The sequence below is a fragment of the Lissotriton helveticus genome, chromosome 9 (genome assembly GCF_964261635.1).
Source record: "Lissotriton helveticus chromosome 9, aLisHel1.1, whole genome shotgun sequence".
In the NCBI taxonomy this organism is placed as follows: domain Eukaryota; kingdom Metazoa; phylum Chordata; class Amphibia; order Caudata; family Salamandridae; genus Lissotriton; species Lissotriton helveticus.
Genome location: NC_136070.1, coordinates 1,077,355,944 through 1,077,383,183, shown reverse-complemented (window position 1 = coordinate 1,077,383,183; position 27,240 = coordinate 1,077,355,944). Strand labels below are relative to the sequence as shown.

The 27,240-nt window shown below is 45.3% G+C and overlaps 1 protein-coding gene across 2 annotated transcripts in view; it reads right to left on the bottom strand.

Annotated features, from left to right (window-relative positions):
• DNAH1 (dynein axonemal heavy chain 1) overlaps positions 1 to 27,240 on the bottom strand; it is a 1,443,760-nt gene that overhangs the window by 997,968 nt on the left and 418,552 nt on the right. For both annotated transcript variants that reach the window (XM_078661462.1, XM_078661463.1), the window contains exons 26-28: positions 18,083 to 18,262; positions 9,136 to 9,276; positions 1,403 to 1,566 (exon numbers count right to left, since the gene is read on the bottom strand). In XM_078661462.1, coding sequence (XP_078517588.1) covers positions 1,403 to 1,566; positions 9,136 to 9,276; positions 18,083 to 18,262 — 485 coding nt within the window. The remainder of the gene's footprint in view (positions 1 to 1,402; positions 1,567 to 9,135; positions 9,277 to 18,082; positions 18,263 to 27,240) is intronic.

Genomic DNA, 27,240 nt, shown 5'->3' with positions numbered 1-27,240 from the left:
GCCCCTGGGTATCCCTGGGGCCTGATGCCACACGAGAGAGAGAGAAGGAAGCTTGCTGAAGATATGTAGTATGTGCTCTCTAGAGGTCGCAACCTGCTGCGCGGTCACCTATGAGATCAAGGCTAGAATCAGCATCTTGCTGTAAATGGAGCGAGACCTGGAGACACAGTGACACTCTCATGCCTTCTCTGGAGAATGAGAATGGCGTGAAGAGTCAGAGTCCCACTAGGACTTTTTATGCTTCTTTTCGGATTTACCAGAGCACTTTGATTGTGAAAAAGATCTGCTGAGGGAACGGCTTTATGAGCAGAAACAGGGGCGCACTCTTTCCTTCGACCAGGAGCAGGACATGCATCGAGACTCGCAGTGTTTTACCACAAAGAGCTTTGCTTCATGTTCTTGAGTGGCTTTCAGATTCACCTGGGCATAGTAGTTGCAGACCTTGGGGTCATGTACCATACCCAAACACCAGAGGCACACCTGTTGAGGATCTGTCACAGATATATGTTTGTGACTGTGCCTACAAGTTTTAAACCCTGAAGTCTTAGCAGATGACATATTCCCTTGCACACCGGAAGAATTTAAGTAAGAAAATCAGACAGAAAGATTTACTTCAAAAAATGAGAAAAAAGGAGTGGAGCTCTGGATACACGTCTGAAGATAGAGAAAGAAAAGAACTGATGTCAGCGCGCTTGACGCTTATATGCAGCTCAGCAAATCACTTCTGGAGTAGAACAAAGTTAGTGCGGTGTCCCACAGCACTACCTAACGACACACAGGACCACTGTTTTTTGAGTTTCAGGATTCAGTCTGGTGCCTGGGGATATTCACAAAGTGAAAAATCTGGGGTTAGAAGTTTCCATCACAAAACGTAGCTTCCATAGACTATGGAAACGAGACACAGAGCCAGGTGAAGTCTGATCTCAATAAGTGTGGGACAAAGAAGAATAAAAAATAACAATATGCTGTAAAACCCTAAAATTCTGAAAGGAGAAAAGAAGTCCTGAGCCATTCGTGAGACTGAAAGAACACCTGCTTGAAGGGCATGAAACTCTGAACTAGGCAACGGGTAGAAGTGAACCAGACAACAAGGCTTGTATGTGATAGCAACATTTGTATCTGTCTGAGGTAGGTATGAACATTGAAGTACTTAAAGTAGGGTTTGTTTTGATGTTGTTAGTAGATTTTATACAGAATGCTGTATCTAAGTGAAGCCTATTAGAGTAGACATAGGTTTGTATTTTTATTTTGTATGTAAACAAGCCCTTTAAAGGAATATTGGCCCATTGGCACTTAACACAGTAGTTCTACAACACATCATCAAGCAAAATATTCTTACCAAATTTGAGAAAAAACACAGGAGTGGTAATTTGCGACTTATAGTTAATAGGTTATTCTATACCTGAGCTGAGAGATCCACTCAAAATCATTTACACTGGTCACTTTTTCTTCAACAAGTTTAGCAGCAACATCCTTGGCATGGACTTCAATTACGATCAGAGCAGAGAGAACAGTTCTCTGCATTCTAGACAGTTTACCACGCACCAGGGCCACCAGGTCACTCAACTGCAAAAACAAGAAGAAAATTCAGAGATCCAGTCAATCAAATACGCAACGAAGGCAGGTTTGTTGTGGTAGTTCTGAAGAGCAGAAGGGCTGATAATGCAAACTTTAATACTACATGATACAAGCAATACAACTGCAATGATAGTGAATGACTGGCCATTAAGACGAAAATTCAGAGATCCAGTCAATCAAATATGCAACAAAGGCAGGTTTTTTGTGGTAGTTCTGAAGAGCAGAGGGGCTGATAATGCAAACTTTAATACCACATGATACAAGCAATACAACTGCAATGACTGTGAATGACTGGTCATGCCAGTTCATTAAACCAACAACACAAATGAGACCCCTAGGTCTGTGGAATAGAAGAGTGCTAAGAGGATGTCCCTCTTAAAGGACAGTTTCCCTCACCCACCTAAAGGTGGCAGGCTTCATCATAAGGTAACCTCCTCGCATTAACAGCCTAGTCATGATACGGGCTACAACCCCCTTACTGAGAGGAGCTCAGGGATGTTTTCTTTGGTAGAGAGGTATGCTAAACCTGTAGGTGAGCAGGGTGTGGTGAGGGGTGCAAAAAGTAGTTTGAGCTCAAACTAACTCGCAACAAACTTTACTAGGGTGCCCCTGGGCCAGGATTAAAACCAGGCTATGACAGGAGGGAATTCAACCTGTCATAGAATGAAAAAGTAGGTCGGCATGTTTCAGCCTGGTACCCTCCTAAGAGGTGTGGTGGTTTTCTTCAGGCCCTTGTGAAAAGTGTAATATGGTGTAAGTGACAAAGGCACTGTGGTGCAGGCAAATCAAAAAATAATGGTTTACAAAACCAGTGGTTGTAGTGGAATATCACTCAGTCAGGGGTACACAAAGATGGGAAAATCTTACCACTTCTAAAAAAAACCTCGGCAGACCCTACTGTAGTAAGCAATTACAGGCCGATATTGCTGCTACTTTTTGTCAAAGGTTTTGGAGAACTATGTAAATACTGTTATAACCGATTTTATAGAGGCCAATCATGTTCTACACCTAGGTCAATTAGGGTTTAGAGCCAACTTCAGTACGGAGACATCGCTACTTGAAATTTCGGAAACAATAAAAAGCACGCTTGATAGAGGAGGTAAAGCCGTACTGATACTATTAGACCTCTCCGCGGCTTTTGATACCATGCCCCATGCTCTACTTCTGCACAGACTTTAGGCCTGTGGCATTGGAGGCACGGTACTTCGGTGGCTTACTTCATATTTGGAAGACCGCCAGCAAACAGTATGGGCCCCTTTCAGCCCTCATCCCCTCCATGAAAGTAGGAGTTCCACATGGATCTATTCTGAGTCCGTCCCTGTTTAATGTGTACATGGCAACCGACTGTTGTCCCGACGCAGATTCTTGCAACTAGGCTGCCCCGGAACCACGAGCCTGGCCCCCATTTACTGACGGCTGCCCGCCAAACCTCGAGGCTTCAACAAAGTCTCCGACGAAGGGATCCTTCCCGTACGACCCCGCCGCCTTGATTCAAACCCGGCTAAGCCCTTCCTCCCCCTCGGCCGACTCGGGGCTCCGAGTCTGTGCCTTGCTTCCTTTTAAGTGATACCTGGCTCTGGACTGTGCTGAGCCGCACGCACCCAGTGGACCCCCCAGGCCACCTTACAACCTATCGGACATTCCTCTTCAAGACGGTGCCGTTCCCCTGGCCAGCTCGGGGCTCAGAGCTTGTGCCATGGTTCAATACAATTGACCTCGGCCTTGGACACTTCACAGCCGCAAATACTACACAGGGGACCTCCACGCCACCTCCTTTAATTTACAGTACATCCCCTTGGACCTTTGGTTTCCCCGTTTACTTCTGGAACCACACACTACCCGAATTGGCAACCCGGTCCCGATTAAGATCTTGATTCAATAGGATCGAAACGCCGTCGACCCTTTTACAGCGCGACTTTCGGCGCACCATCAACCTTGGTTCTCTAAGCTAACAACCATTACTCATTGCTCAAGGAAGAACCATTGCCTTTGTATATATTGTTTTCTTCACCCTGTCACCTTGCATCTTATGCTGTATTCACCCACTCGTCACTCTTTTTTTTTTTTTTTCTTTCAAAAAACCTTTATTGGTAGTTGAGAGCGTGAACACAGCTCTATGCCTACAACCATGGTATGGCCGGCATCGCTTAAGTGATCAACAGGCATCAGTCAATAAGAACAGTAATCAGTGCGTAGTAACACAGCATGCCGCCTACAGCCACTTCGGGCCGGGCGCGTTGAAATTAATATTAGTGTGACAGTTCTTTGTATTGGTAATAGGCCACAAATGAAAAGAAAACATTTTCTCTGGAAGACACTGAAATGCACTATAAGCCATAATCCTGGAGCGTGAAATCAACAACCATCCTCCGGCACAACACCTCACATTTAGCAACTCCACACAGCACATATAACCACAAATACATCTAATCACTTAAAAATGGAGGGAATGTCGAGGAGCCACATCAGGCCATAACCCCTCGCTAGGGTTTCCACAATCATTGACGATAACATCATTTAATCAGTGTCCTCTGGGTCTGATATCCCATGGGCCGAGCCGAATAGTAGCTACACACAAGTATTTACACATTGGCATGAGAATGGGCCTCCTCCGTGGAGTGCGACAACAAGTAAGATGTAAGTGGTGACCATATGTCTCTGGGCCTAGAAGCACTGGGTAAAAGCTCAGCATAAAGAGAAGACTGTTCTTGACAATAAACCATATCATTAAGCCAGTCCTTAAATTTGGGTGCCCTTCCCCTGCCCTATCTACAGGCTATCCGTCTCTTGGCCATCAATAATGCAAGTGCTGTATAGCGGCGGTGCGCCAGTGGGACTTTTTTTACATAGCTCAGCAGAGCAAGCAGTGGTGTGGCTTCCATGTGCGTATTGGTCATCTGACTGAGTGCTGCAAAGACGTGTCCCCAGTATTCGTGTATGGCTGGGCACCCCCAGGACAAATGTAAAAAATCAGCTCGCTGCGCGTGGCACCTAACGCAGCTATCTGTGTCGTGGAGGTGATGTCTATATATACTGGCCGGAGTTTGATACAGTCTGTGCAGGTATCGATAATGTATGATTCGAAGCCTGCTGCTGGCTGATATACGCTCAGTTTGTGAACAGCAATATTCCCATTGCTCCTCTGTTATTTCAGCTCCCAACTCCTCTCCCCATTTGGAGCGTGACGGTGAATCCTCTACATTGTGTCGAGCGTGTGTGACACGATAAATCAGTGAGACTAGTCGCCTAGGTGAAGGCTGCTGCAACAATACCTGCAATGGAGGGAGCAGTGGGGGCTCAGCGGGAAAGTCAGCATGTAGTGACCTCACTCCTTGTTTAAGGCGTATATATAAAAAGACATCCAGTGGAGTACATTGTGTACCCTGAAACACACTATCGGAGTCGCAAAATTTACGATTCTCAAATAGGTTCCCCCATGTTTTGATGGACGTCCGAGTCTGTAGCTTATGAAAGATGGCTTCTTGGAAAAGGGGCATGTCTGGATGATATACCAAGGGAAGCAGCGGCAAGTAAAGTACGGGAGAGTCAAAGAGTTGCGCAATTCTCTGCCATGCCATGATCGTGGCATTTACAGTGGTTTGTGTGCGCTCTCGGGCATTCAATACCATGTATAGGGCCCCTTCTATCGGTATGGGGTGTACCCGCCAATTTTCAGCCGCCAGTTGCGGCATAAATCTGGGCTGCCTAATCCAATAATATAAATAGTGTGCCTGGGCGCTAATATAATAGAGCTCAAAATCTGGGATGCCAAACCCACCTGACTCATAACGTCTGGTGAGGATAGACCATTTTAATCTGGCTTGCTTGCCTCCCCACACCAGCCGGATCATTTCAGACTTGAGGGATGCAAAAAAGTGCTGCCCCGGAGAATATGCAATATTTAAAAACAAATACAGCAACTGGGGCAAGATTACCATCTTTATCAGTGACGCTCTACCTGCTATAGAAAGCGGGAGCGTTATCCAGCGGTCCACCTTGTCAGTGATACGAGACAGCGCCACCCCGTAGTTGAGTCTCATAAGTTCTTCCTTGTTTCTGGTGATAACAATCCCTAAGTATCGGAGCTCCCCCTCGCACCATTCCAGAGGGTAGTCTAAAGGGAATTGCTTCACCGTGTCCGTCAGTGGGAAGAAACAAGACTTCCCCCAGTTGATTTGGACCCCGGACAGGCGGCCCAAGACAATAAATTCTCTCAATAGGGTGTTCAAGTTATGTTGTGGATCCCACACGTACAGGGTAATGTCATCAGCATATATAGAGATTAATATTTGTCTCATGTTGCATTGCAGGGCCATAGCATTGTGGTGCTGATGCAGTTGCGCCGCCAATGGCTCCGTCGCCAAGGCGAACAACAACGGGGATAATGGGCATCCCTGTAGTGTGCCCCTAGTAATCAAAAATCTCTGGGACAGCTGTCCATTGATAAGCACCCTTGCTCCTGCTTGATGATACAAGAGGCGTATCCAAGACAAAAACAGAGGTGGGAAGCCTATGCATTTCATTATTCCAAAAATGTACCTCTATTCGATAGAGTCGAAGGCCTTTGTGGCGTCCAGAAAAATTGCAGCCAAAGGTAATTCAGGGGCGACGTTATGCATTAGTGTAAAGAGAGTTCTCAGATTGTGGGAGGTAGATCTGCCAGAGACAAAACCAGACTGATCCGGTAATATCAGATGTTCCAACAAAAGGCTCACTCGGTTAGCGATTAGCTTTGCTAAGATTTTGGCATCACAATTAAGAAGGGAAAGCGGCGGTACGACCCGCATAAATGGGCCGGTTTGTCTGCCTTCAACAATGAAATAATGAGGGCTTCTCTCATTGAGGGGGAGAGAGAGACAGTTTCTAAAGACTCTTCGTAAACTTCACGAAGGATTGGGGCTAGCAGGTCTATATAAGTTTTATAAAATTCAACAGGTATGCCATCCATTCCTGTGGCTTTTCCGGATTGAAGACCCATTATGGCCTGGCGCATTTCGTCCAGTTCAAATGGTGCGCATAAGAATTCCCGATGCACGTCACTCAGCCAGCCAAGGGCCACATAACCCAGGCAGTCATCCAGATCTAGGTCTCGGGATCCTGAGTTGGTGTACAGGGTTTCATAATGGCTAGTAAAGCCATCAAGTATATTCGCGGTGTCGCAGCAGCGCGTTCCGTCTGGTCTTTCCATCTCTACCACGTAGTTAGTGTAACGCGGTTTCCGGAATATATCCGCTAAAGTTTTACCTGGGCGTTCACCCTCTCCATAGCGGCGAGCCTGACAGTGTTTACCCCTAAAATGTGTTTCCCTCTGCGTCTCCTCCATGTATTCATTGAGCTTGGACCTAAATTTCTCCTGCGTCTCATAATCCGCTGTGCGTGACAGTGTCGCCTCTAGTGTCTGCAGTTCGCGCTCTAGTTTAGAAAGTGTATTGATAATGTCACTGAGTCCCCCCGACCCCTTAGAAATGCAGAACCCTCTAATTGTAACCTTGAAGGCTTCCCATATGGTCTCTACGCTTTGTACCGATCCTTTGTTTCGTGTGAAGAAATCCTGCATCTCTTCACGTAGCTCTTCTTGGAAGACTGTGTCTGATAGCATGCGTTTATTAAGGCGCCACGCGCTACGTGGCGGGCTGAAATCTGCGGATGAGAAAGCAAGCCAAACAGGGGCATGATCAGAGTAAGTCCTGGCTAAGTGTTGTGCCTTACAAATTGCAGGGCCAAGCACCCGAGATATAAGCCAAAAGTCTAGTCGTGCCCAAGTAGCAGCGTATGCCGTAAAATGTGTACCCTCCCTGCTTGAGGGGTGCAGGTGTCTCCACGCATCCAACAAGTGATTATCCGCAATGATGTCTTTGAGCAGGGAGCTTGCTCTAGTATGGTGATGCGGGCGGGGTGTGACCTATCCAGGGTCGGAGCATATGTAACATTAAAATCTCCTCCCCAGATAATATGGTTGGACCCGATGTTTCTCGCCGCCTCCCACAAGGAAGAAAAAAGGTCTGGGGCATCCACGTTCGGTCGATAGCAACACACTAGTGTAAGCGATTCCTGGACAGGCGCTCCCAGACCATGCAATACCTTCCCTGATCATCGCTAGACAACCCAACCAGTTGGAATAGCACTTGTTTCTTGATTAATATGGCTGTACCTCTAGCATAAGTGGAATATAAGGAGAAAACACTGTGCATGGGCCCAAACGTCACTCTTTGCTTCACTATCACTGGTGCACAAAGCCCCCTTGGGTTGCCTCCGCATTTCGTGCCTACAGTGCTGTTTCCAACTGTTTTGTATGAAATTGTCTCAAATATATGATGCTATATGCACCTTCTAAAAACTAAAGTTTACAGTCTCTCTCCCTTTTTTCCTATGTTCTCATAATGTTTTGTACATATAATTTTATTTGTCCCTCTTACTAAATCCGGTTGAGATATTGTTATTAAAATACATGTACACCCAGATCTCAACTCGGTCTGTGGGTTATACTCCTGTTGCTTTTCCCTACATGGCAACCCTGGCATTTCTGGAGGAGGAATGCGGCACCAAAGTAATATCCTAGGCCGACGACACTCAGCTGCTGTTCACGTGTGAGAAAGACAGTATGCTGAGGGGAAGCAAGATAATTGCTTGCCTCTCAAAGGTGTTTACCTGGTTCAGACAGAACCAGTTGATGTGCAACTCCGAAAAATCTGAAATGTTTTTTTTCGGGCATAAACCGGATGAGGAATGGCGCCAGTGGTGGCCTCAGCATATGTCCCTCCAGTCAGCGCAGTCACCACTGTGAAAAATCTTGGAGTAAAACTAGACGCGGACATGTCCATGAAGTCTCAGGTCCAAACTGTGGCCGAGACATGTTTTGGACTACTCAAAATGTTGAGGAATTTTCTTCCTTTTTTACCAGTTCTTCACAGGAAAACGGTTGTCCAGGCCTTAATTACACCTAGACTGGATTATGTCAATGTTTTGTACCTTGGCCTCCCAGAATATCTATTAGGCCTCCTTCAGGTGGTACAGAAAGATGTGGCACGTGCTACAACATGAGGGATTTATTAGGGCCAGAGCCTTGGCTCAAAGAAAGGGGCAGCAGCAGGGGATGGTGCCAGATTCCCATGAAAAAGCTGAGCTGGCTAAAGTAGAGAGGATGTGTTGTGCTCTATTAAGTTTCTGCCCTCTTAGGACCAACCGTGGGCACCACGAGTGTAGGTACGACCTATGAGCTTCTTCCTCTTTACCCTGTGTCTGTGCTACATATCAGTAGCCTAGAAGCACATACAACAGAATGAATATCAAGTTATGATGTAAGGAACATTACTACCCCACAAATATGTAAAGCCCGTTTGCTAAACACGGAGACAGTGGTTCTGCTGAAAGGCTGGATACTTACAGCCAATTCTCAATTAATATGGAAAAAACTTCTCCACTGGTACGAAACCTGCATTTTGTGACCAAATCTTAAATAAAATAATATTGTCTTTTTTGTTTTTTACTATAAAGTAACATTGTAATTATTATTCACATTAGAATACACATTTATCCGATACTGTGAAGATATTTTACCTGAGCACTAAGTTGTGGGAAGAGGCGGGTGGAAAGGTCCCCAGCATCTAAGGCATCAGACACTTCTTTGGTCCAGAAAGTCTGGCATCCAGCAATTGTGACTTGACCAGGCCATATAAGAACCCACTCCGTTCGAGGAGTCTGAAAAGCAAAGACCATGACAAACATTTAGCAAAGTATGAAAACATATAATGTGGTTATAAATACAAAGGGGCCAGGCAGACAAATGGTAATGGAGCAATAATGTCAGGATCTTTGGGATATGAAATGCTAGCATCAGCTTATGGCATGGGCGGTGACTGTAAGCAGAGGTGCTGTTTGTATGAGATCTCAAAGGCAGTGACGGCTCGCAGAGGGAGTGCTGGGGGCGGTGGGGCGGGCGAGGGGCAGGGTGGGGTGATGGAGTCGGAAATATACGACGGCCAGGAGTAAGGTAAGTAAATATATAAATAAAACTCTTTACTTTGCGCTCGCTGCATCGCCAACTCATCGATGCAGCGAGCGCAAGGTAAATAGTTTTATTTAGTCATATGTTTGACACTAAGGCACACCTATTGATGCAGGAGATCCATTTCAAGTTCTGACATACAGTCTGGTGCCTGGAGGACATTTAACAGCTGAGTAATATGGGCACATAGAAGTATCCATCAGAAAGAATTAATTTGTCCTTAATTCCTCATCAAATCTTTAAATTCAATGAAGGGCAAAATAGGGCAAAAATCTTTGCCACCTGAGCCAAATGTATAGCAACATATATATAATTTGATTTCTGAAGACACCAATAACTAAATGATTCAATGGGGGAAGTGATCTCCATAATATCACATTTGCTAAGCGTCAAGGCAGATCACTACAGAACACAAAACATGACAGGTGCCTAACTGAAATGGTGGTCCTAAGTAAGAACCTCTGTTTATCATCACATACAGGACTAAATCATCTTACAATGGTTTCAATTCAATGATACTGCTTTAATCTGCCTCAAAATAATTGAAATGATGTGCTGGCCATATCGATATTGAAACCTGTGACTTATATATACTACAGGTTACAAAGAGATGTCAGCATTTAGAGCATTAACACGCTGATTTATTCGAGCAGGGACTGTGGTTTCTAAATAAGGGCATAATATTTGTCCATGACAGGGATAGTGAGTCAGCTTCAAAAATAAAAATAAAATAAAAATAGAAAGTTTGTGCTAATTGGAATCCATATAATAACCATGGCTACAAAGTATATCCGCAGACGCCAGTGGGCTGCTTTTCTTATACAAGAATAAAAAGAAAAAAGATCAGTTTGTCCCTATTTGAATCATAATCCTAACTGGCAGCAAATTCAGTTTTTAGATTTGCTTTAGAAATAAATGTGTGTCCACAAGAAAGTAATGTTACTCCTAGTAGTGACATTTGTACTTGGAGTCCTTAGACACCCTTTATTCAAGGTCATGTGGCTTCTGTACAGAAGCAGGATACGAAAAGATCTTTCTGCAGCACCAAGATTTCAGAAATGTAGGGATCGTGGATAGCGTATTTTTTAAGCAAACCCGCTTCAAGACTCTAAAAGTCTTTGTTAGACCTGGCACCATTGGCGTGGGTCTCCTTTCCATTTTTTGCTGTTGTCTTCTCTGTTTTTGCTGGTATTAGATGCTCTGGGCACTGTGCCACTGCCATTCAGTGCCACAGCGCAAATGCTCCCTGTGTAAATATGACTGTGAATTGGTATATCCCTAATTGGCTTATTTGGGTTACCTGTTAGTCCCTAGTAGTGTGGCCTGTGTGTGCCCAGGGCTGGTAACCCAAATATTGCTGGTGGGCCTGCAGCGCTGGTTTGCGCCACCCACAGAAGCAACTTGTAAAGTATACCTCAGACCTGCCACTTCAGTGTCTGTGTGCAGTCTAGAACTGCCATCTTAGCTGTGAAGTGCCCACACTTCCCAACGCCTGAACCTTCCCTTAGCATCATGTCAATCACCCCTATGGTAGGTGCATTGTGTGTGTAAGGCAGGACATGGCTTGATATGTGTAGCATGTCCTGGTAGTGAATTACCCTCCATTTTGTTTTTCACTGCTGCAAGGCTATCTGTTCTCCATAGGCTAGAATGGGCAGGCTGGCTATTACATCTTATAGTCCTAACTGTCCCAGGGAACAAGGTAGAAATTTGAGTTTGGTATGCCTGAGCTCAGAATAATAAAATACATCTTTTAGCAAAGTTGGTTTTAATATTCTGTGTTTGAAAATACCACTTTAAAAAGTAGGTATTTTCTTGCCTAAGCCTTCCAGTGTGCTCTGTTGTTATGTGTATTGACTGTCTGGGTTTAGAGGGGCAAGACAGGCTGAATCAGACCTGGGTTAAATAGAGAGATCTGTATTGAGTACTGGGGAGGAGTAGCTCCTTGACCTGAATAGGGCTGTGCCCGGCAAGGTGAATGCTGGCTTCACCTCCCACTGTGCGTCTGAAGGCAGACCCCCTCTTTTTGAAAGGAAGGATGCAGCCTGATAAACAAAGTGCTCCAGGCCTAGGCAGAACTGGTTCTGGCTGGGTTCAGTGACTAGACACTTTTGAGAACAAAGACTTTTGGGGTATAAATATCTGTGCCCAAACCCCTGACTTTAGTATTGCTCCTGGATGTCAAGAAGAACCTCTGTCTGTGTTACTGAAGGAATCTGCAGGAGAGGACTGTCCTTGTGCTTGTGTGCTGTTTCTTGGATTGGCCTGCAGTAATTTCCCTTGGACTTGGAAGAAGAGGGAAAAGAACTTTTGAGAGACTTTTATTTTGCTAAGCAATCACCCAAGGGCTAGAAGAGAGCTAGCCTCCTGCTGGAGTCACAGGCACATCTGACTCCTCCACCAGCCTCCTGATTCCTCCCAGCGAGGATTTTCATCTGCAGGTGAGGCCCCTGTGAGTTTCAGGGCCTCTAGTTCTACTACAGAGAAGAGAGAGCTGAAAATCGTCGCTAACGCTGTTTGCGAGCCGCCGCAGCTGAAGAGCGTAAGAAAAATCCATGCGCTGCTGCCGCCGAGCGCTCGCAAACCAGCAATCATCGCACGCTTGTGGGCCACAATGTGCTCGCTATCCCCGAAGATCATCGCACGTTTGCGGGCTTTTCGAAGGCTCGCTAACCCCGGATCATCGCATCGAGATTGTCGCATCATGACATCGCAGAACCACCGCCAAGCGTCCGCCATTTTCCTCGCATCGCATCCGGATCGTCGCTCCCTCGCGGGGCGCCATTTTCTTTCATCGCAACAAGATCGCACACGCAGCAGGATCAGCGCATCATCCTCCCTTGCGGCAAGGATTCAACGCATCGCTGGCCTAGCGTGAAGAAATCTGTCGCTTTGTCACGCACGCACCCGCAGACCGGCGCATCATCCTCCCTTGCGGCAAGGATTCAACGCATCACCGGCCTAGCGTGGGGAAAATCATCGCTACAGCTCCTTTGCGACATTTTTGGGGTTTTGCTACGAAATCCAGGTACTTTGTAAGTAAAAGGGTCGCAAGACCCCTGCTTTGACCTGAACCCCTATTTGAACACTTTAACTCTTTTTCCAGCTTTTCAAAGAGTACCTCCCACCCCTTCTTTTCAGTATTGTGGCTTTTTAGCATTATTGGTCTTGTGTTAAGTCTATATATAAAGATACTCATTTTTTATAACTATTTGTGTGGTGTCCCTTTGTAGTGTTCTACACTGTGTTACTGTGTATGATCATAAATGCTTTACACACTGCCTCTGAGATAAGCCTAGCTGCTCGTGCTACGTTACCACAGGGGTGAGCAGGGGTTATCAAAGGGTGTAGCCCCCTTACTCTGACTTAGGAAGAAGGGTCCCTACTTGGACTGTGGCCAGCCACTGCCAACTAGAGACCCCCATGTCTATCAGTCTTTCATCTGATCTAGAACTCATATAAGCAGTTTTTTTCAGGCATTAACCAATTCAATCAGCTTACGTATCTGAGCTAAAATCCCAATTTCCACTACTGTCATCATGAGGGCTTGAGAGGTGCCGGGGGGGGGGGGGGGGAGGGGCAACCTACTTATCTTAGCACAGTTATTTGAAACAGACGTTTTCTCTTAATTTTTTTGCATACAACAACAGTTCACTTTCCCATCCACTGTCTTCTTTAGGTACCTTCGGATGAGTCATTTTATCAGTAGTCTTAAGGAAGAAGATCGTCGCTGTACTGATAGCCCCAGTTTGGATCATATACAGAATTGCCCTCTAAAGAGAAACATTGGGCTGGTCTACAAGGTGATCTATCAATCATCACAGAATAATGTGGTTGGCCATACCAGCTGCGGGCAGATAAATGGAGCTCTCTCCTTAACACTGAAGTAAAATACTGAAGTAAGGGTTGGGGACCTTAGGCGCAGTAATGTGCTGTTTCACCTAGCCTTGAATGTACCTCTTATCAAGGTACATCACCTGAAATGTATCAATGATTGGTATTATACCCCTCATCGTATCTTTGTAATGAAGCTTCGACCAGACAACCAGTGTTTACGTTGTGGATCGGCAGTAGTTTAATGCGGGTCATGTTTTTGCATCTTGCTCCGAACTGCGTTTGTATTGGGAATTTGTCTTCGGTAAGCTCTCTGCTATTTCAAACTTAGAAGTAGTAATGGATCCAAATTTGATTATGTTGGGTCATTCACCAGTTATTCCCCCCTATCTATCGGTCTTATAGTTCTTTTCTATCTCACTAGCAAGACTGGTTCTGGCACGATTTTGTCTTTCTAGTGAGCCTCCCGATCCTTGGTTCTGGTGTTGTGAATTATTGAGCATAAGTGGACTGGAGATGGTTTTAATTGAAAATGATTCTTGCAGAAAAAAGCTCATTTGGATTTGGGACCCCGATTGGGGCTGTTTGGCCAATGTAGCTACTCAACAGGACATGTCTGCTTAGGCACATTTTCGTTAGTTTTTCCTTTTTTTGGCGCTTCCCTCCACTTATGTTTGATTATTTAGTATATGAAGGTTTATTCTTCTCTTTTTTTCTCTTCAATTTCTGCAAGGGAAAATTATTTATTTTCGTTAGACAAATGGTCTCTTTCTGGGTCACTGTATTATGTTTCGGTTTGCTATTGACTGTGCTTTCATATTTATATTTTTGTGATAAATGTTGTATTTGGTCCCCCTATCTCTGCTATGTTCTTCTTTTCTTGTTCAGCTGGTAAAAAAAAAACTTGCTTGCGTATCTACAAGAAAGTAATGTTACTCCTAGTAGTGACGTTTGTACTCTGAGTCCTTAGGCACCCTTTATTCAAAGTTACGGGGCTTCATATCCCCCCCTCCTGGATATGAAAAGATCTTTGTGCAGCACAAAGATTTCACAAGAGCAGCTCCTGGCGTGCCTGTTGAAGCTCCATGCTGTACTGTATTTTTCTCTTTACTTTTGAACGGGGAGTGTGGCAGAAGGGGCAAGAGGTACTAGAGAAAGGAAACTAATGGGTAACTCTGGTAAAAGACTGATACTTAGTGAGTGCCTGCATCCACACTCTTCCTTCAGACTCGTGGGAGGATTTCAAAGAATTCGGAAATCCAAATGGGGTGGAAGCATCTTGTAGATACTAATCAAAGATATTTCTATAAAGGGTTTGGCCATACCGAGCAGATGATCTGAAAACTGTACCATGACTATTTGATGCTTGCAGAATGACTGTGGCATTGTCAATGTGTTAGTAGTACAGACTGTATAGAGTGGGAGATGTCACTGGAAGTACACCAGTGCTGAATTGACACCTACTGTACTGTACAGTGGTGACACCTACTGTACTGTACAGTGGATGCATTTCTGGATGCAACACCTACTGATACTGCACATTTCAGAACACATTTGTACTATTTTGTGAGCAATCTGGGCTTCGTAACGAAGCGTGCATCAGGGACATTGAAACTGATAAAGAGGAGGATATGAAGGCCTAAAAAACTAAGGACTCGAATTAGAATTGGGTGGACAGTGTACTCCATCACCAACGTTATGGAGTATGCTGTCCGCCACATCCAGACTCCACCTGCCCTATTTAGAGCTGAGTGCACTAATAGCTTTCCACTGGAAACACCTCTCTTGGCTCAGTCAGCGGAAAGCTTATTCATACAGCCTGATGGAGTGCTGGCCATCGGAATAAGGGAATCACTCCATATACCCTATTTTGGGCTGACAATCTATCCATCACTAAAAGTAAAATAAAATAATGGCTCCCACACCCAGAGAAAAAAATCCATGAGTGTAGGGGGTCATTGATGTTTTGTTTTTCAATAATAAACTCCCACTTTGGGAGAATATTTTTGGGAAAAAATAATAAATTGGTGGCTGTTTGTCAAACCAGACGGCAGCCATCCACCAAACTTTTGGTACCTTCAGAGGAACCACCACCATGACAGCAGTCACCTCCATGACAGCATTTCCTGTGAGGGTACTAAAATCACCACTTGGACGACAGTGATCAATACATTCAAAAGGTGGTAGTCCGTCAGGATGGTGGACATGAAGTACTAAATTGGAGGGCCCATCTAAGATCCAATTTGTGGGGGGTTCTTTCAGGATCAGAGATATAACGCAGATGTAACAGACGAGAGGAAAACCACTTGATGCAAATTAAAATCCTTCTGAACGCTAAACAAAAAGAATGGCAGGTTTCTGGAGGCAGTATTTTTCTTGAATAACTCAGTGCATGGTTTGCCCCATAAGAAACATTGTTGATGCTTATTTTCGTAGCTGACATTACCACAACAATAAAACAGCTTTTCGTTGATCATTATCTCGTCATTTGTGGCCCGGCCTCAGCCCAAAACAATTAGCCAAAAACGTTAGAAAACCATTAAAATTGCAAACTGAATCTATCAAAGGTGGCAGGTATTCCTAGGTTTTTGCCCTGAGCTGCGCCCTCAGGGCAGCACTTTTTCCAAGTCAGAATTGCTATTTTTCAACCCCTCCTAAAAAATACTTAAGAATGTATAACTTTCCCCAAAATATTCTAAGACTGAAGTTAGAATAGTAAATAAGCCTCTCGGCATATTTGGAGGAAAGTTGCTCTTTCCCCAATTATATTAGGACTTGAGTTAGAATAGTAAATAAGCCTCCTGGAATATTTGGAGGAAAGTTGCTCTTTCCCCAAATATTCTAGGAGTGGAGTTTGAACACTAAACTTGACATTCCAGTATCTGCCACACCCACTGCTGTCCTGAGGGCGCCGTTCAAGGCAAGAAACAGAACAGGGGCAGAACGAATTACCGAATTTATGACGTTAAGAGATGTAGGTAAAATAGATTTACCGATTTTTAATTACCGAATCCTACCGATTCGGTAATTAAAAATCGGTAAATCTAAGGGGTGGATATGTAGGAACATCCAGATGTTCCTTTTACCGAATCGGTAAATATCTGTATTTACCGATTCGGTAAATACCGATTTTGACAAGGGTGCAGGGGGTGTCACTTTGACACCCTCTAGCACCCCCAAAAAAGATTCGGGGGCCATGTGGCAGGCATACCTGCCCTAAGGGCAGGTCTGCCTGTCATATGCCACAGGTGTGCATGCACACATGTGCATGCACACCGGAATCGGTTTTTTACCATGAAGTTGGATTTCATGGTAAAATACCGATTCTGTAAGGCTTGTGGGACTCAGAAGAGTCCCACCTACATCTCATTGTTACCGAATCGGTAAAAATACCGATTCGGTATTTTACATATTCGGTAAATTTACCGATCGGTAAATTTACCGAATCTGTAAAATATGTGGCCCTACATACCATTTTGTGAATCTCGGTCGGTAACGGCCGAAAATACCGATTTTCGGCCGTTACCGACCGACCTACATCCGGCACGTAACTACTATGAGGACATCGGCCTTGCAAACACAAGAACACAACAGAATGACCATCACATTACAGATATTAAAAACGCAATTTAACATATACCAGATGAGAGTCCAACATAGCTTAAACACCATGGCTCGACTTTCTTTAACAGCAGGGCAACTGACAAAGGTCCAACCTAAGACGTAAAAGCAACAGGAAAACCCCACTAGCCACACCTTTCCGACACCAAAATCATAGACCCGGCACAAATCATTGAACTGGAGACTGCAACAATACAACACCAAAACATATAATCGAAACACAACTCAGACTACGGTTTGTGATATAGTAGTGCGTTGAAGCCAACCAAGGCGGCCATCCTCGCTAAGAGGCCATACTTTGGGCAGTCTGTGCACTATACGAATGCAACTAAAGTAACATAGCATCAAGGGAAAACAGACCTTGGTTGCAGATGCCAGAACGGAAAAAGTAATGCATGCAAGTCACACAATCACAGGATAGAGACAGGTGTGCAACCGAGGTCAGTTATGTGTGAAAATTCTTACCTCCAACTAGCTCCTTCGCAGTTAGGAGAGGCGAAAAGGGAGTCATTTGACAGATGTAAAAGTTTCACTTCTAGGCCACAGCAAAAAGAAAGGGAGAAAGAAAGAGAGAAAGAGAGAAAGAAAGGGAGAAAGTAAGAAAGGGAGAAAGTAAGAAAGAGAGAAAGTAAGAAAGAGAGAAAGAAGGAAAGAAAGAAAGAGAGAAAGAGAGAAAGAAGGAAAGAAGGAAAGAAGGAAAGAAAGAAAGAAAGAAAGAAAGAAAGAAAGAAAGAAAGAAAGAAAGAAAGAAAGAAAGAAAGGAGTAAGTGACCGGTGGAATGACCGCATGAGAAGAATTGAACTGGCCCATATTCTAGACTGGCCAGTAGGGTTGGGGCAGTCAGTCGAATATTAAGCTTTCCCAACGTGATTGGAAGGCAAGAATAGCTGAGTCCTACAACATAGCTCCCAACTACCCTGTATGCCAGGACACCATAGATCACATGTGGCTTAATTAAGAAAGAAGCACAGAACAGGAAAGTAGAGTACAGTAGAGCACAGAACAGGAAAGTAGAGTACTAGGGGTTGGGTTAAAGGACTCACCTGCGTGTACACCTTGATAGAGCGCTCAATGTACTCCCTCACACTTGCCTTCATTACCCTCTCAACCTCAAACAGCCAGTCCTCAACGTTCCCAGTGGGGTAGATTCCGGTGGATAACTGCACTTCCTCTCCTTCTCCGGAGTACATATGAGTGATCTGCAGATCTGGCTGGAACATGAGCTGGTGGAAAAGATGGAGTAAAGAACAGAGAACATGAGCCATAATTCTCTTTCCAAAGCATACGGCACAGACAACCCTTGCCCGCACCCCCAAAGGAAGAATAATGATAAAACCCATCTGTTAAAAGGATCCTTTCTTTTATAATGAGTAATGACCCTCCCCGAGAAACAAATTAACCTGGATCCTAACTGCTTAGTAATTAGACCAAACAATGGATGTTAGGCCTAGTCACAAGATGAAGTCCCACTTAAATGGGAAGAGGAATATTTCCAGTGGTTTGCCACTTGTATTTGACGGGGTAAACCATGTACATTCTTCTTTTAAATCCATTCTGATCTCAGCCTTTTGCCACGCTCTGAAGGATGGGTCTACGGTGTAATCCCTTACATACCAGAGCCCTGATCTGGTGCTAACATTCTGACACTCAACATGATTTATTGTGAAGTCACTTGACCTCATCATCTCTAGAACGCTATATCTTGCCACCATGGTAACCTCAGGCTATCCCACAGGATCTATACTGGACTCTCAGTGAGATCTCTCCTGATCCCAAGGCATAGGCCCTTGTTTTTTCTTGAAAGGAGGTTTTCTCACCCGAGGGTCCTTATGACTTTAAAATGCATGGCTTTACCACGCATGCTTTTATCACGCATCCTGTACCACGCAATGCCTTTACCACAGTTCCTTTACCACACATGCCTTTACCACACAGTCCCTTTACCACGCATGCCTTTACCACACAGTGCCTTTACCACCATGCCTTTGCCGCTCGTATGCCTTTACTACACAAGGTAAGCATATTTAAGGTAAGTACAACACCTAACTATATCTATATGTCTGTCTATCTGTCTGTCTATCTATCTATCTATCTATCTATCTATCATGAATGAAAATAACAACGTTTAAATAACATCATAGTTAGGTGTGATAAAAAAGATCTGTTTTTGTTTAAACAAATCTTAGAAATTCACTGCAAAACCCAAAAGTTAAAGTCACGTTATACTTAGGTGAATATGGAATTAACATCATTAACGTTTTGAACTAAAAAAAAACACAGACATTTAGCAGTTATAGTTAGCAAAGCTAATTATAACTTGCGCCTCCACCATGCACTGCTTATGACCTCACATATGACTGTTCTATGTCATGACGTCCCCCCCCTTCCCTGAGCCTCATTAGTCCCTTGGTACTCCAATCCCTGGTTCTTAACTCCTTCCCTGCTGCCGTTGGCCGTTGGCCGTCGCGAGCACTACTTCGCTGGTGCTGCGAACGTCCAACGGCCGACGCAGCCCCGCCCATTTCACGGAACCACCGCACTGCTGCGAAATTGCGGCTAAGGGGTTAACGATGTTAAAGGAGTGTGAGGCTACATGGCCCTTCTGAGTCTCACTAGCCCCTGGGGACCCCATCCCCAGGGCCTTTTTTTGAAAAGGAAGGGATCCAAGAAGCCCAGGCCGGCTCCCCGCATGCAGTGGAAGTCGGCATTGCTCCCGCCCGCGGGGAGCAGGTATTTATGAGGCTCCATCGAGCGGGAGCAATCGGTTGATCTGTGTAAGAAAGTATGATCTTTCTGGCACAGATACACCCACTTTTTGCATGGTGTCAGTGCGTTTTGACTGTATTTCACTGGGTTCCTGCTAAGCAGGACCCCAGTGATAGTGGTCTCTCCTCTACATTTACTGGTAAGTTCTTTGTGAACCCCACAATTGGCATATTTGGTTACCATTATAAGTCCCTAGTATATGGTACCGAGGTACCCAGGGCATTGGTAGACCAGGGGCCGCCTATGGGCTGCAGCAAGTATTGTGCCACCCATAGGAGCCCATGTAAACTGTGTCTACAGAGCTGCTATTGCAGTCTGACTGACAGGGTGCATGAACCATTCACTTCAGAGATAAGGCTTCCCTTATATCTCGGTCACTGCACTTAAAAACTATAAGTCACTCCTAAGGTAGGCCCTTCAGTCCAAGGGCAGGGTGCATGGTTCTAAGTGTGTGGGTACCTCTGCACAGAGGAGCCCTACAATCCCTGGACTCCAGTTTCTGGGCTTTGTAAGTGTGGGGCAGCAATTATTTATAAGGTATGTAGTTGACACTGGCAAATCGAGATGTCTACAATCCAATTGCTGCCCCAAACCTGTTTATGTTTGGCATCAAACATGTTGAAATCATGCAACTACACCGATTCCAGTGTTAGTTTGCATGATACCATGTACTCGGGGATCCTTCGAGGACCCCCCAATACCTACCTGTGTAGCCTTTGCACGTTCTGACTGACAGCCCGCACTGCTGATGACACTAGACAGTATTCTGCCACCTTGCTGATGAGCTTCATGGAACAGGGGAAGCTGAAAAAAGAATTTCCTGCGAAAGAGAGGGATGACCTCCTCTCCTTTAGAATTAGGTAGGGTGGGGGCACTTCCGAGCGCCACCAGACTGCATTGAAGGGCACATTTGGTGCCCTCCATGCATAAGCCAGTTTTGCCCAGTTTAGGAGCCATTTGCTCCTGCTCTGGTGCAAAACTACAGAAATGGTAGGGGAATGACCACCCCCCTGTCCAGCTCCTCCCTAGGGAGGTGCCCAGAGCTTCTCCAGGTGGCCACTTGATTCAGTCATGTAGCATCTTGGCCCCAGGGAGCATCTAGTTGGCTATGACAGCTGAATAGCGTCCCTGATCCCCTCTGATAGGTGGGTGACCACAGAAGAAGTCCTTCCCCTTTTTAGGGTTACTTAAGGGCTCCCCTGAGGGTGGGTCCTTAGATTTGTCCCGACAACAACTTCTGGAGCTGACTGCCTGTCACTGAAGATTGTTCAAAGACTCCTGCTGGTGGACACTGGAACTCTGCTGTTATTCAAGCCAGGAACCACGACAAGACTGCTCAAGTTGGGGAGAATCCTTCTGCATCTTCGCCCCTGTACTTTTCCAAAGATCTGCAACTACGTGGCCGTGCATCCTCTGAGTCACCAAGAACCCAGCCTGCATCCTAGCCTGAAGAAATCTCCCTAGAAGTGAAAGAGTCACTTTCCTGCATCTGGAGGCAACTCGACGTCCACAACCGGTTTGCTGATCCTGTTGTCCCACAAACATTTCCTGGCTCTGCAACACAGGTGGTCAAGTGGGGAAACTGTAATCCCTCTCCAGCCAACGTAGATTGCCACCGTGTACCGCGACTGTTTGGCGTTACCAAGGCTTGTTGGCTCCTTCCACTGAAGATCTTCAAGCTTCAAGTAGCCCCTGCCTTCAGCACTGCACAGATCCAAGCAGGTCGTCCTCCCTGCATCCTCTGCGTCATGGGCCTTGATCTCTTGTGTGCTGCTGGGGCTTCCTTGCGACCTCCTGTGCCTGCTGCCAGAAGGTACTCAAGAGGAACCATCAATTCCTGTTGGCTCTCCTGCGTGCTGAGGGCCGACCCTGATTTACCCCTGCTGGGTAAGTTCCACAAACCTTGCTGGTCTGCAACTAAGCATCTTCTCCCACGAACCGTTGTTTGCATTTGCCAAGGCCTGTGGGTGGTCCTACCAGCCACTGACCTTCCTGCACTCATTGACCCGCATGGGACAGCTTGTGAAAGGCTCCTGGGCTCCCAGAAAGTCACCTGGTCTCCACAGCTGCTGTTTCCTCTACTCCGTGTTACATCAAGAACCACCAACTAGGGCTGGTATTGTGCTCCTGTGCCTCCTGGTCACCTCCGGGTGGTTCGAACTCTGTCCCCTCTGCTGTCAGGTTCTTCTCATCTGGATTCTTTGTCCTGGTTCCACCTGCCTGGTCCAGGAGACACTGTAGCTGCTGTACTTCCACGATCCTCCATTGCCATCTATGGAGCCTACAGACACAACTTCTCCCCTATACACCCGGGCTCCCTGGTGTAGGTATCTGCATTTTCTGGGTATCCACGGGTAGGGTGACAATCCAACCTTCCTTGATCCAAGTGGTTCCTTTGGGAAGTATCCTAGAACTCTAAATTTCTGACTGCAACGTACCCTGTGTTGTCTACTCGGCTGAGAGTGGTTACGGTGTAACCACTCACAGCCGGGAGCCTTGGGATCCCTGGCTACTTACCTTGGGTGTTTCTTTGCTTCCCTTGGGCTCCTCCAAAATTGGGTACTCGTTCCGTTTTGGTACTCACCTCGCATCCCACTATTTTAGTATATGGTTTGGCCCCCCAGTTGGGCCCTATGCTATGCTACTTACCTCTTTTCCAAGCATTCTTTGTGTATAATTTATATTTCCGGGTAGGAGATATACCAAGTTAGTGTCTAGTGTGTAGTAATAAATATAAAGAATGTTCTACTCACCATGTGTGGTTCTTTCTTGTGTGAAAAGCTTACTGACCGACATAGTGGTACATGCAACTACTTTACAGCCTCCTAGATAAGCTTTAGCTAATCTCCACAGCTACCCCTTGAGAGCTTTGCTTTTCAGGGACCTAAACACTAAATCACTAAGGGTTGCCTGGGCTCAGTGCACAGTGACTCACCACAGGTGAAACCTATATACTGACTTTGTATTTGCTCCCATTTGTCAGGAGTTTTGAAAATGCTCCCGCCAAACAGGAGCAAACACATGTTTCCCTGGCCGCACCAGTGCGAGCAGGGAAACTGCTGTGTCCCAGGGTGGGCTCCCAAGACAGAGCAAGTGCGCTGGCCCTGGGGCATGGCGTCCCCGGGACCATAGAAGTCATGGCCCCCTCCCTTGTAATATAAAAAGCGGCCCGGGGGGGGGGGGGGGCTTCGCTCTCCTTTTCGGAACATTTCGGCCCTGAGGGTGGGGCCAATATTGGCTCGGGGAGGCGGCCAATGTGGGTCCTCCCCATATTTGATGAATCATGCCCCAAGTATAAGGTCCGCGAGCCCAAACGCGGCTTGGGGAGGGGGCTGTGCACCCCCCCTCAACATTAATGAATCAGCTCAAAGGGATGGGTGTCCTGGGGGCCGAATACGGCGGGACTGATCCTGTGGGACCACAGCAAAAATTGACTATTTTGGCCGGGGGGGTCCCTTTGGTTTGCTGGCAGCTAACGTGCTCGCACCCGGGAGGAGGTAAATATACTCTTACCACCCTACACTCTTAAACCCTATAAATACCCTTACCACCCTATACCATCACCCACCCCTAGACCATAAAAATATTTTTACCACCCTACACTCCTACCTATCCCTAAACCCTAAAAATACCCTTATCACCCTATACCCTTACCCACCACTAAACTCTAAAAATAGCCTTACCACTCTATACCCCTACCCACGACTAAACCCTACATTATGTGTGTACGCACATATATATATGATGTGATCAAGGGCTCTCAAGCCCGAAACGCGTCATTGCTGTTTACCTGTACCATTAAAGAAATTGTTTGGTCAGATCCTGTGGTCCGTCTCCTGCTTCGCCGGTCCGTGGGGATTGGAAGTGGCTTTTGGAGTGTTTCTGCATACATATATGCAAAATAGGAAGCAGCTCCTCTATAGAGCACCCTGCAACACCAGCGACACTCTGAATCTGCTCATCTGAAATGCGGTCCCTTTTTAGCTAGGCGTGGGTGCCACTGTGCTAATCCTATGCTTAAAAACTTTGCATAAAAACAGACATTTGAGGGGATCAGATTCAGATTGTCGCTGGTGTTGCATGACACCTGCCCTGTAACGTCAGTTTGGTGCCCCTGCCCATCTCTCCTGCCCTCTGTTATCAGAGTCCAGGTCCCTAACCCACTCCTCCTGCCCTCCGTGGTCCAATGTACCTTACTTGCCAACATTTTTAACTTAGTAAATGGGCGATTTGGATTTAAAAAAACTGGGAATGAGTCTCCTCATAGAATTGGGACTGTTGGTATGTATAGTTGTACTGCCACTGCCTCTTCCTTTTGCCCTCAATGTTCTTTTATATTGCCACAGCCTCTCTTGCCTGTACCGCATAGTTGGTTGTTGCCCCTGCCCCCCTTTCCCCTGCGCTCCATGGTCTATTATGCTGCCCCTGCCCCCCGCCTGCCCAGCGTGGTCAAGGACATATTTTATGAGTTCTCAAATAGCAACAAAACACTTTTAAATAATTTGCTATCTTTATGTTTTTTATCCAGTTGATCACTTGATTATATGTTGCACTTAAGTGAAAGGATGTGGTGTTTCGGCCAGAGCTGCTGACTTTGCAGCTGGGGAACCAGGTTCGAGTTTCGGCGTAAGCTCGACACCCTGTCATTCTGGTCAAATCAACCTCCCCATGCCTAAAACCAAAATGAATGTGTCCTTGTGTCATGAAACTAATGCTTGTGTAAAACACTCCAATACCTTCAGGTCAAGTCTGTGCTACATAAAACTGGAAAAAAAGTGTTTTGCACACTTTTGTCTTTGGGCTATACGTGGGCTACATTTGGGTGATATCTGTGCTATATTTGGGCGCTTTCTTTCTCTTGGGAGGCTTATTTGTTAAGAAGCTCCCTAGTTACTTTATTTATTGCAGTATCCTCAGAAGTAAATGCTTTCAGTTTTCTACTTAGATTCCATCAGATGTGCCACACTTGTCATAAATTCTGAATGTTAGCACTCTAGTTGCTCATTAGAATATGGTAGTAAAGCTGCTGATCACCAGGGATTCTATGTCAGGACCAGAGGCTTCGGATTATGATTTCTCCTCTTTGCTGTTTATTAATACCAAATCTTGCCCAGGATGGGTGCCGAATAAGCGAGCCCCAAAGGTGCACTTACAAAATTGTCTAAACAGTAGAATCACATAAATTCATATAATACTATAAGGAACAAATAGAGGTACTTATCTTAGCACCGAGCAGAAAAGAAAGAGGATATTAAAACAACGACATTACTATTTATACAACCAGAGGCCTTGGGATTGGTGCTTGTAATGTGATGTCATGCTATGATTGATGGGAAATGTAGTTTATTAAAAAAGTCTATTTTGATTGGCTGCTGTTGATTTGATATTAATAGACAGCAAAGAAGGAGAAAGCATAATTGTCGCCTCTTATTCTTTAATAGAATTTAAACTTCTTGACGCGTTAGTTAGAAAATGCTGCTAGTGTCGAAAGTGCATGTTTCAGTCTGCATGTCAGAATGTTTAAATGAAATACAAGAGGAAGATATTTGAGCACTCACTGAAAATGTGTCCGAATTGTTCTTTCTACAGCACTAACCATAATTTCTATAACAAACTGAACCCCCTCATTTTATTCCTTTCTAAATTAAATGTTTTTAAGTTTAACCAACATGGCTTCAGGTGTGCAATACTTTTGTCATTAGTAAGACTGTTAGCGCTTTAGTTGTTCTGTAGAATTCTCTGGGAGGCTGCAGTAGAGCAATAGGAAATCAACTGACAGGCTGTCCCTGCTGGAAGTAAATGATTTACTGAGAATGTCAGACTTCATTTTCACATGGCTGCGAAAGATAGCATGAATTTACAGAAAATATGCTCCAATTTTAACTTTTGGAGCACCTTGCATAACCTCTATGGGAAAATCATGAGAAACTTTTTTTCTCAAACTCGATTCATGAAATCCTATTGGAAGGCATTTTCACAGTTTAAAGTCACCGTAGAACACACCACAATTCCTAAAATTAGTATGGTACCATCAACAAATGATGTGTATCGTAACTAAAATCTGTTATCATCCTTTATATGTTCTCATTTTTGTGACCCTCGAATCCTGCCATTCACTACAATGCATTTCAATGGGGTGTTATCGTGTATATTGGTCCCAAGATCAGTTGCCAGATTTTGAGAACACTCGCTAGTCCAAAGCCAACCAAAAGGCAGCCCAAAATAGCCCAATGGTGCTGTTCTCAGGAACGACTAACTTGGGCACTGTTATGCAGGTAAAACATATAGTTTTGTAGCTGGACTATATTACAGAGATGGTGTGCCCTGAATATCTGACCCTGTTAGCTGCTTCTTTTGTCTTTAGGGAGTGCTTGAAACAGCTTTGTCAATTTACCCATGTTCATGCGTTGTGCGATGCTCTTGTCTCCGTTTTTTTTTTTTTTTTTTTTTTTTTTTTCCAAAACCTTTATTTCACTTTGCAGAGCACACAGCGGGATGCCTACAACCCATAGGGCCGGCCGCTATCTCAGGATCATTGTATACAGAGATTTTCAGCAAAAAGGGATAACCAAACCACATTGTCAATAAAAGTCTTGATGTAGAGAGCTGAAACAATAAAGTGCCAATTGAGCAAATTATTCAATGCAGTAGTTTAAGGTTTTGGTGGAAATTTTTCGTTTTTTTGTTTTGGAAAACAACAAACATAGAACAACAACCGTTAGGAAGGACGGTAAGGTCAGACACGAATCAGTGCGCCACAATTCGTTAGCGTCTCTTGGAAGTTTGGGATCTCGACAGCCCACCCAGTGCGCACATGTCTCAACTCACCTCTCCCGCCTCCACCCCCTCGGACTCATTCGTCTAGGTTCTGAGAGGCAACCCGCCGCAGCCGCCCCACTCTCCCTCCACTCCCCATCCCCCCGCCCGTGTTCAGCCCTCCCCGCCCTCATCGTCAGAATCATCCACCACATCCTCTCGCAAGGGTTCACAGATGTCCCCCCTGTACTCATTCCATTTCAGCCATATCTTTGTCTCCGTTTTTTCTTTGAATTTTGGGACATGTAGTCTTGTTTAGTGCATTATAAAATATGACTGCAAGTCCCAGAATTCAAGGAAAACAGCTGCCTGGACCAGTACATCACACATGGAACTAGGTAACAGGGCAGCTATGTCGTAGAGTGTGCCAGATAATGGAGCACTACCCAGTAGCATACAAAGAATGCCATAGACCATGTTGCAAGCAAGGTAAATTACCCCTTTGACTGTTGGGATAGTACAATATATAAATTATGAGGCATCAATGGGCCCTTCAGGTCTTTTGGTCCTGATACCACTGTACCTGCTGCACAACTGATACTACGCCCCTTGCAGTAAACAGAAACGTTTGTGAGAAAGCTGCTGTTCTAAGAGCTTCAGTCACACTTCTTAGTCAAAC